The sequence below is a fragment of the Brassica oleracea genome, chromosome C3 (assembly GCF_000695525.1).
Source record: "Brassica oleracea var. oleracea cultivar TO1000 chromosome C3, BOL, whole genome shotgun sequence".
Taxonomy (NCBI): Eukaryota; Viridiplantae; Streptophyta; class Magnoliopsida; order Brassicales; family Brassicaceae; genus Brassica; species Brassica oleracea.
The window spans coordinates 61,715,650-61,726,857 of record NC_027750.1 but is presented as its reverse complement, the minus strand read 5'-3'; the positions used below and the strand labels follow the sequence as shown (position 1 = coordinate 61,726,857).

Below are 11,208 nucleotides of genomic sequence, written 5' to 3'. Positions count from 1 at the left end.
ATAATAATTGAATAAATTTAAAATATATATAATAAAAATACCAAATATATGTGATGATTTGAAATAATCAATTAACTTACAACATGAAAACTATCAAATTGTTATATTTAAAATAATTATATATAAACATTTAAATATATAAGTAACTTAAAAAATATATTCTAATTATGTAGAATATATATAAACATGAAAATTAATACCCGCACCGTTGTGCGGGTCCAAATCTAGTTTTTATTTAATATGGTCACCGAAATAAGGTTTCTAAGCAAATTTCAGGCGCAGAAATATTAACCGTCTAATGTTTTTAGAAACCTATAAATTTTTGATGATATGCACATGTCCGAATATTTTGATTCTTAGTGTATATATATCGAAGGTTTAATTGTATATTCGTGTGCAAATAGATATTGGATTTAGTGAAAAAATACCATTCAAAAATTTAGGATACCTAGTTTTCCCAAAATTATATAATTGCCATTATAGTATTTTTCCATATGTTTGAGATAGCAGATGAATTAGGTTTATTTGTTTTCTCTCTCTAAAGAATACTTACTTTCAAATAAATATTGTAGAGACGTATGAGAGATTCAGCAAATTGTTCAGGATTATAACGGCGGCGAGCTGGGGTAGGAGGGTGCAAGAAGTAGTTGTTGAGGTAATCATTGCTTCCAATGTTGATTGTGTATAGGCATCGCCGTAGCTGACGCCGTGGCACCGCCGCGTTGATAATCGCCGTCTGGTGGTTGTTTATTTGCCTTCTCAAACTGATTCTTTCACCCTATATACGTATCAATATACTTAGATTATTTTCAGATGATAAATCGTAATACTATATAGTTTTTGCTACCAAATTTTGGCTGGTTTCTTCTCGGATCCCGCCGCCACCGGAAGCATAGTTGAGTCCGATGTTAGCTTGTCCCGGTGATGCTCCAGCGAATGGAGGAATGGAATCATTGAAACCCGCTAGTTCAGCTATAACAAAAATATTCAAAATTCGTTATACTGAAAATTATATATAAACAGTAGTGTCAAGTGATCACAATTGACATCAAACAATAGTCACAAATATTTTAAATTTGATAGTTGTTTTCGTCGTATTTTTCTTTCAAGTTATCAATGAAATACTTTAAAGTAATCTTTTAAATTTTATCATATCTTCACATACACACACATATCCCGTAGACTATATTTGCGAAATGATTTTGTCACATGTCCTCTTTAAAATCAATTTCACAAAATAAATATGACATGGCTACTGAAATTGATGACATGACTTCCGGAAAAATATGACATGGATAATTTCATTTAATGTTGATTTATATTTTTGACAAACTTATTAGAATATGGTAATAATTCATATATTACATTTAATATTGATATTTCTTTTTGGTAAACTTTTATTATATATGGTAATAACTCATACTTCATCTATAAAATAAATATATTCATATATATCATTTCAAATTTGAAATTATTATTATTTTGTATAATTATACAATTTGTATTACTAAAGCTTTCAAAAATTTCTATAATTTTTTAAAAATTTAAATATATAATCGTAAGATCATTACTTTTTTATATACCTACAAATTTTATAAATATTGTTTAGACTAAATTTTTGATAATTATACAATGTTATATCATTTTTATTAGTTTTATACAAATTGATTTAATATATATCAAATATATATTAAATATTAGTAAGAAAATAGTAAAATCTAAAATATTTAATGAAATTTATTTTTAAATATAAGTTAGATTTAAAAAAAAATTTACTGCACATGGTGCAGGAAAACATCTAGTATATATATATATATATATATATATATATATATATAATTTTAAAAAAAAATTTGGTTGAACCTGTTGGATTGGTCCAACCAGTCAGCCAGTAATAATACGAATTGGTGTTCGATCTAGTTTCCATTGACTAAAATCAAGAAATTAAACATATACTATGTATTATGTATAACACGTTTTGAAAACTTAAATTACATAAGCGGTAAATATTACACTACATGTAATAATCGAATAAAAAATTGGACTGAACTGAACTAAGCTAAAGAAAACCGGTTTAAAACTAACCGATAACGTCTGGAATGTTACGTCCGTTGCTAAACCGACCGGTTGGACCTTCGGGGAAATCTATACCATAAGGTAAATAGTTGACCTTTGCAGTGGTGTTTAAGACATTATTGTTACCGTTGTCGAATTGAGAGTCTCCGAACACGAAGTAACATGGTGCTTGTTGTCCACAAGCCACTGGTGCGACCGCCGCAGCTACTGCAAATAAAGTGGCCACAACAATCCACAATGCCTTGGACACTCCCTCGACCATGTTTTAAAGATCGAGTTGTACGAAAAATGAGAAGAGAATGTTGAAGAAAAGGTTGGCTTATATATATGAAAGAGATTTGCAAATTTTGATTAGTAGATAGATGCAAGTGCTTTGATAATTAGGAAACTGTAAGACTATTTATAAAGGATGAAACCATGAGTGAATTAAGAGGAGACTTCGAAAACGATATACCTTGTTTTGCATGAATTAAATACGTGTCTACTTGATGTGGTTAGAAAACTAATTCTCGTTTACTATATATTTATTAACCGCGATATATTTTCACTTATGCCAAAGAATACTTTGAGAATTTCTAATAATTTTAGAAAATTCATTTTCAAATTCAAAATAATTGTTGATATATAATAGTCTTTTAGCATATACATGCAATTCGAAAATTCTAAAAGCTTACTGCATTAGTAATAATAATATTTCAAGGTTAATATGTCATTCAACTCAAATAAAATTAAGGATCTTCTCTTAACTAAAAATGCTTAGACAAAATCTCCCAAACTAAACACATGCACGATGAGTCCATGCAAAAAGTTTGGTCAAGGTATGCCAGATTTCCACCAAATTCAAATGAAACCTAACTATAAATACTTTGAATTGTAACTTCAAAACTATCCACTAAATTTGTTGTTTCTCTCCATCCACTAATAGCTTATCTATCTTCCCTGAATACTTCTAATACTTGGACTATAACTCCATTTGTAAATGTTTTTATACTCTTTTAAAAATATAATAACAGTAATAAAATTATATAATATACCAACAAAAATGGTTACTGTTGCCGTATTCAGAAGGTATACTCCACATATTTTTATTTGACTATATGTAATTAATTTAATAGGAAATCCCTGAATAATACGGATCAGTAAGGTCAACTAATGCATTACATTTTGCGGTAAAATATAGAAAAAAAGTTGAATGTTGATAGAGTTGGCCATTTACGACTTTATACAAAATAATTAGCAACCATTAACCCTTTTAGGGGTCAACTTGTAACCATAAACTTCGATAGATGATTTTTCATATTAATGATGCAACTAGTTATTTGTATTTGGAGATAAATCGGATGATAATAGATTACAAAGAACCATTAGAAAACCAATTATTAAAAACATATTATGTGTGAATGTTCAAAAATAGGATGTGATGATAACAGTGTTCACTTTTAACACTCGACCATTCATAATCTGATGACCAGTGATAACATATTTTAGTTAGTTTTAGTAGTGTCCTTTAATATCGCAGTATTTCTGAGTTATATTGATCATTTTTGATATAATCAACATAACTATAATCAATTATAATAAAACTTCGATATAATTCAGTTTCGTAAACTCTATCAAGTGTTGTGTTTCTTACAAAAAGTCTTACATTATTAATTGTCTGTCCTACTTAATTTACTTCAGTTTTAATCAACACATTTTTCTTACGTATAACTAGTTTCGTTATATATTGCATATGAGAAGATATGTTTGGCTCTAAGAGCAACATTATCGGGCTTCTTAACCCGTTTCTTACCGATACTGTTGGCCCAAAATTAAATGAAAAAATAGGTTAATTAGAGGAAGCGATTTTTACGCAAGAAGTTTTCATCGGTGTTGCTTGTGTCACGTGTCTCGTTGTGATAGGGCGTACGAAGCGGTAGAGGGAAGTGGTGATTCCGTCTCGATTCATTCTCTGCGTCTCCCTCTTCTCTCTCCGTCGAAGGCGATTACACGAGCATTGAAGTAGCGTCGCGAACCACACGGATTCACCGTTCAATCGAAGGCGCAGCCGCGGCATCTATTCTCCAGCAGGTTCGTCTTCCTTGTCTGACCTTATTTTTTTCGATAATCGGTTAGATTTGTGGATCTATTTTTTTTTTGGTTCGATTTCCTTTTTCATGCGTGGTAGTTGATATGGGTTTGCATCGTCTGACAATTCTCTCTCTCTCTCCGGTAGTTTTCGGCCGCCATCGTCTATTCTCACCGATTCCAGAAGGATCTCGTCGTCTTCCAAATCGAAAAGATAGCAGGTTTGTCTTCTATATCGCTTAATCTTCTGTCTCTATGTTAAGGTTTGCGAATTAGAGGAATCGATTTGCTAGGTTTGTTCGAATGGATTGGTTAGTTCTAATTGATAGGTTTGTTCGAATTGATAGGTTTGTTCGAATTGATTGTGTTTTTCAAATTGATTGGTTTGTTTCAGAATGTTTGGTTGTATAGTTCGTCTGTATAGAGTTTCTTTATGTTTCTGAAATTGTATAGTTCGAGTTGTATACAGTTTCTGAATGTTTGTCTGTATAATTGTAAATTGGTTGGCGAGTTGTATAGGTTGTATAGAGTTTCTGAATGTTTCTGAAAATTTTTGTGAACTGATGTGTGTCTGATTGTAAATTCATTGGCGACTTGTATAGGTTGTATAGAGTTTCTGAATGTTTCTGAACTGTATTGGGTAATAGCTGGCATAATATGTTGTTTAAATTACATTGTCTTCATCATTGAATTCAGCAGTGTACAAATTTTTTGAAATTATTTTTTTTAGCTCATTCTAACTTGACTGTATTTATTGTTAGGTAATTGTAACCAATCTGTAACTATTATATAAGTTTAATGTTAGCTCATTGTAACTTGACTGTATTTTGTTTCTAACCAAATGAAAATTGTTTTTAAATGTTGTAATAACTATTGATTAGACCATAGTAGTTGATGGTTAGGTTTAACTTTAAAGCTCTTTATGATCTTTTTCCCTCTTTTATCTTTATATAACCTGTAGTACCTATACACGCTGTCATAGTAATCTCTTTCTCTGTAATTTCTCTCTTCTTTCTCTATCTGTTTTTTTAAATCCTCTCATTTTGCTCGGTATGGATTCAAAGAATCCTTTGAATCCATATAGTGAGTCCCCTAGTTATAGCTACCTTCTCCATAGTCAAAACTTCCATTATGGAAGTTTTCCTCCCAGTCAAAACTTTGGAGGAGGATCGGAGATACCTGCTTTTAGTTCACAAGCACCAGAACCTCCAGCTCAACGTGAAAACCCAGCTGTTGCCTCTAAGGAGAGAAGGCAATGGACTCCAGCTGATGACGAGGTTCTTATAAGTGTGTGGCTCAACACATCTAAGGAGGCTGTTGTTGAAAATCAACAAAACTTTGTTCCTGCGTATTGTGCAATGTCTCGAAACCAACATACCGTATTTTCAACAAGGAAAAGATTGTACTGGACGGTCTAGTCTAACACCCCTACAAAAATATACTGCAGCAATTAGACAGTTGGCATATGGCAGTGCAGCTGATTCACTTGATGAGTATGTCCGACTTGCAGAAACGACAGCTCGAAAATGTTTGCACAAATTTACCGCCGGAATAATCAGCTTGTTTGGTGATCAATACCTACGCCAACCCACACAGGAGGATCTGCAAAGACTTCTCTATATCGGAGAACAACGTAGGTTTCCGGGGATGATTGGCAGCATCGACTGTATGCATTGGGAGTGGAAGAATTGCCCCAGTGCTTGGAAAGGAATGTATTCACGAGGAACCGAAAAACCAACAATTGTTTTGGAGGCGGTAGCTTCAAGTGACCTCTGGATATGGCACGCGTTTTTTGGAGCTCCAGGTACTATGAACGATCTTAATATTCTTGATCGATCACCCGTTTTTGATGACATAATTAACGGAATAGCGCCACAAGTGAACTTCTATGTTAATGGTAATCCATACCATTTGGCATATTATCTCACTGATGGTATTTATCCTAAATGGGCGACTTTTATTCAATCTATCCGACTTCCACAAAGTGAGAAACATTCTTTATTTGCTAAAACCCAAGAAGCTGTTCGAAAAGATGTGGAGCGTGCCTTCGGAGTTCTGCAAGCTAGATTTGCCGTAGTCAAAAATCCATCCAAGTTATGGGATAAAGAAAAAATAGGAAATATTATGAAAGCATGCATCATACTCCATAATATGATTGTCGAGAATGAACGATCAACATACTCTCAGTATAACGTGAGAGAATTTCAAGAAAGCAAGGAAGAGGATACATTCACTGTTACTCTGAATTCAAATCTCGGCACTGCAATGGATCGTCGATCGAGCGTTCGTAACAGACAAGCCCATGAACAATTAAAATTCGATTTGATTGAAAATATTTGGGCTAAATTTGGACATCTTCTAAATAACCAATGATTTTTAAGTTTCTATGAATTGAATAAAATTTGTGTTTGCTTTTATTTATGATTTTTATTTATGTATGGAATGTAATAAAATGTTTGAAATTTTGATTTAATGAAATAAAATGTTTTTCTTTTCAATGTATTAAATATAAATGAATATATCTTAATTACTACTTATTAATAAAAAAAAAAATTTACACCTAAGAACCTCCTAAAAATTCCATTGATTGTTATATTTTACTTAAATATCTTACAAAACTTCTTAAACTTAAAATATTAATAAATACTTCTAAGATGTTTGCTAAGAATCAGCATTGATAATGTTGCTCTAATTAAGGAACCATGATGTGAAAGGAGATGACTATTCCTCAGTTGATTAAACAAGATTTATAGTCAGAGATCTATACGCTCATCAGATGAAGGTTTTTTTATACACTCAATAGAGTCTATCTTCCAAAGGATAGAGTCTCTTCGCGACCAAGAACTGCTTCCACAGATTCTTGAGCTTCTTCAAGGGTATGCTGTGGCTTTGAAACGTCTCTCATTTACTAGTAAGTAACTGACATTGATTATAACGTTTTACGGACTAGCTCGGATGTGAAAAGTAATGGGGTCCCAAAGTAATGACAGTGTGTGAAGGGTTCGATTCTTCTATCAAGTCCTCACTACGTTTTGTTACTTTTATAATTTTTGGTCTTCCGGCCCAAAAAATTATTTCAGGGCCAGGCCTTCTCGACATCTTTGCCTCTGGGATGGGTTCAATCTTTGCTCGACAGCTTAAAGAAGAACCATACTCAGGAACACCAGAGAGCATGGAGCTTGTTGAAGCTGACAATGTGGAGAAGATGATGAATGATGAGAAGTTGGTTGAGATTGCAGTTAAAGTAGTCTGGCAGGGGCTGTCTGCTGCAGTGAGCTCATTAGCTGAGTTTGCAATCACCTCAGCTGATGAACACTAGATGCTCGTTAACCATCCAGAGGACGTCGCCACAGAGAACATCATGTAAAGTTCGATTACGTGGAATACAATAAATAAGAACAATCAGATAGGGTTTGAAAATATTATTATTATTATTATTATTATTATTGTTATTGGAAACTATTACAATCCTTTTATTCATTATTCAGTTGATAGTATATGTATATTATATGGTTTCCATGACCAAACCAGTTTACAGCTTAAACTAGTAAAGTCATGTCCATATTATAAGCTAATTCACAAGCTGAGATATGCTGAAGGGAGAAGTTATGTCTCCGTTAAACGCTGCAATAGCTATCACTGTATTAATAATTTCCGTGGTATGCACGTTATCCCAAAATATGTATTTGGTTCGGTCAGGACAAACCGGTCCGTTCTGTGCACAAAGCTCTTCACCCGGGTTAATCGTACAGCAACTCCTATCACCAACAGTGATCCCTACAATATTCACAAAAATGAATCATTACAAGTTGATTAGACAGTTTCATTGTTTGTTTTTGAAGTATGGTATTACCAAGAGCGGCGAAGTCTTCAGCATTTCCAGAGAAGAGGTCAACGTAAGTGAACTTAGCACTAGAGAGTTTCTTGTTGATGTCTGTGACTAGGGCTTTGAGTTTATTGTTGAAGAGATCCACCGCTTGGTTCACTTCTTCTGCACAGCCAACGCCACCACCAAGGGTAGCAACAATACGTGGTATACACCCAATCTTACCGATTCCGAACAAAGCCACCTTCCTCGCTCCTAGTAGGTACAATTGCTACAAGAAAAACACATATAAACCACACATTTTTTTAAAGGGAAATTGCCAAAAATTGCCAAAAATACCAAAAATAGTTTCAAAAAGATTAAAAATAGTTTCAAAATGAATTTTCGATTTCCAAATTTTTTTTTTTGAAAATATATATATATATATAAAGTTGGAATTTGAAAAAGTATAATTCGAAAACATATTTTTTAATTAATTTATTTATTTAAAAATTATTATATATATATATATATATATAGAAAATAAATGTATAAGAATCTTTTGGCTCTTAATGAAAAATATATTGTCGAAAATATCTTTTTATTGGTGGTAAACATGAATAATGGTACCAACAATGTGGTAAACATGAAAATTCTCATTTTTTATATTTGGTAGAAACAAGAAGTATATCACTACAGAAAGATGGGATTTGGACATAACTTCCGCTCGTATTTTTCTGTCAAAAAAATTCAAACGATTTCCAATGGATTAGTAGTTTTTCTTTAATTTTTTTTAAAATAAGATCGTTTTATCTTTTTCAAAAGAAATTGACATAATTTTGATGGAAATCTATTGATATTGGCATTGAATAGAGTCATTGGAATTGTTTTTAATACAAATTTAAGGACGCATGAATATTAATTAACTGACGGTTTAAAAACCGATGAATTTTTGACAATTTGTATCAACTGAAAATTTGTTTTTAGTGTATATATATCAGGTTTAAATATTTATTTGTGTGAAAATAGATTTTAGATTTATTGAAATTATACAATTCAATTTTATAATTTTATATTCCAAAATTAATTGTCAATAGGATATTTCTCCATATGTTTTAGACTTTTAGATAACATATGAATTAGGTTTGTTTGGTTTCTTTCTTAAAATAATACTTACTTTCAAATAAATAGTGTAGAGGCGTATGAGAGATTCAGCAAACTCTTCAGGAGTATACTGACGACGAGCTGGGGTAGGAGGTTGCAAGAAGTAGTTGTTGAGGTAATCATTACTTCCGATGCTGATTGTATATAGACATCTCCGTAGCTGACTCGGTGGCACCACCGCGTTTATAATCGCCGACTGGTGGTTGTTTATTTGCTTTCTCAAATTGATTCTTTCACCCTATAAATATATACACATAAATTTTGTTAGGTTTGACCAAAAAAAAAAAAAAAAAAAAAAAAATTTTGTTAGGTTATTTAGAATGATATAAAAATATTATGTTCTTTAGGTTGTCACCAAATTTTGGCTGGTTTCTTCCCGGATTCCGCCGCCACCGGAAGCATAGTTGAGTCCGATGTTAGCTTGTGCTGGTGGTGCCCCGGCGAATGGTGGAATGGTATCATTGAAACCCGCTAGTTCAGCTATAACAAAAATATTCAAAAGTATTATACTAAAATGTATATATATATATATATAAAAAATAGTGATCACAATTGGCATTCAGACAATAGTCTTTTTTTTTTTTTGGTAAACGTTATAATTATATTTTACTTTAATGAAATATTTTAGGTAATCTTTTCAGTTTATCATATATTCACTTCACATACACATATATATAACTTAGAAAATCTGGTTGAACCGGTCCGACCAGTCACCTAGTCACCCAATAATAATGAACAGGTGTTTGGTCTGGTTTTCAAAACATTGACTAAAATCAAGACACTACGGCTAATAATCTAATCATATATTATTCATAAAACGTTTTGAAAACTTAATTTGTAAACTAGCAATTTTTTATAAAGAACCCCGCATGATCCGGTATATACATAACATGTACACAACGTGTAATAATCGAATAAACAATTGGATTGAACTAAATTAAGATTAAGAAACCGGTCAAAAACTAACCGATAACGTCTGGAATGATACGTCCGTTGCTAAACCGACCGGTTGGACCTTCGGGATAATCTATACCATAAGGTAAATAGTTGACCTTTGCAATGGTATTTAACGCATTGTTGTTACCGTTGTCGAAGACAGAGTCTCCGAACACGAAGTAACACGGCGTTTCTTGACCATGCGCCACTAGTGTGACCGCCGCTGTTCCTGCAAACACGGTGGCCACAACAATCCACATTATCTTGGACACTCCCTCGACCATTTTTCAAAGATCGAGTTTTACGAAAAAACGAGGAGAAATGTTAAAGAGAGAAAAGTTTGGCTTATATATATGGACGAGATTTGCAAATACTGATGAGTAGATAGATGCAAGTGCTTCGACAGATAGGAGACTGTAAGACTATATAAAGGATGAAGCCATGAGTGAATTAAGGGGAGACTTCGAAAACTATATATTGTTTTGCATGAATTAAGAGATATTTTCTTTTTAATATTTGTCTACTTGAGGCGTGGACACGTTTTTAAATAATTTTCGTTTACTATAATTTCCTTAAGCACAAAATATTTTTCACCAAGGCCAAAGACTACTTTGAGAAATTTATAGTGTTTTTAAAACAATTTATTTTCAAATTCAACATTATTGTTGATATATAAAAGCTTACTGCATTAGTAATAATACTATTTCAAAATTAATATGTCATAAAACTCAAATAAATAAGGTTCTTCTCTTTACTAAAAATGCTTAGACAAAATCTCCCAAACTAAACACCATGCACAACGAGTCCATGCAAAAGTTTGGTCAACATATGCCAGATTTCCACCAAATGCAAATGAAACCTAACTAAAAATACTTTGAATTGTAACTTCAAAACTTATCCACTAAAGTTGTTCTTTCTCTCCATCCACTAATAATAGCTTATTGTTAAGAAATAGTATCGAGAAATTTAAATAAGAGTAGAATTTGATACCCGTAGGAAGCAAATAACACTAGTATAAGGGAGAGAGTTTATTATAAGGAAGAAGAAGAAGATGTAATGGTTCTTTGATTATAAACTCTTGTTCTTGTTTATGGTGTACAAAAGAGTGAGATGAGTGATGGTATTTATAGTGAACAACAATACATAAAATAACAAAGATA

At 32.3% G+C, this 11,208-nt stretch overlaps 2 protein-coding genes across 2 annotated transcripts in view; both read right to left on the bottom strand.

Moving 5' to 3' along the window:
- The window catches only part of LOC106333205 (GDSL esterase/lipase At4g30140-like), a 4,064-nt gene extending 1,605 nt beyond the window's left edge, over window positions 1-2,459 (bottom strand). Inside the window, exons 1-3 of the mRNA XM_013771678.1 lie at window positions 2,086-2,459; window positions 848-972; window positions 554-778 (exon numbers count right to left, since the gene is read on the bottom strand). Of these exons, the coding sequence (XP_013627132.1) occupies window positions 554-778; window positions 848-972; window positions 2,086-2,338 (603 nt within the window). The 5' untranslated portion in view covers window positions 2,339-2,459. The remainder of the gene's footprint in view (window positions 1-553; window positions 779-847; window positions 973-2,085) is intronic.
- Window positions 2,460-7,613: 5,154 nt separating this feature from the next.
- LOC106333139 (GDSL esterase/lipase At4g30140-like) lies at window positions 7,614-10,462 on the bottom strand. The gene is made up of 5 exons (XM_013771612.1): window positions 10,080-10,462; window positions 9,468-9,592; window positions 9,126-9,350; window positions 7,997-8,240; window positions 7,614-7,920 (listed from the first exon to the last, which is right to left on the bottom strand). The coding sequence occupies exons 1-5, from the start codon at window positions 10,330-10,332 to the stop codon at window positions 7,715-7,717; spliced, it is 1,053 nt and encodes a 350-aa protein (XP_013627066.1). The 5' UTR covers window positions 10,333-10,462; the 3' UTR covers window positions 7,614-7,714.
- Window positions 10,463-11,208: the final 746 nt, after the last annotated feature.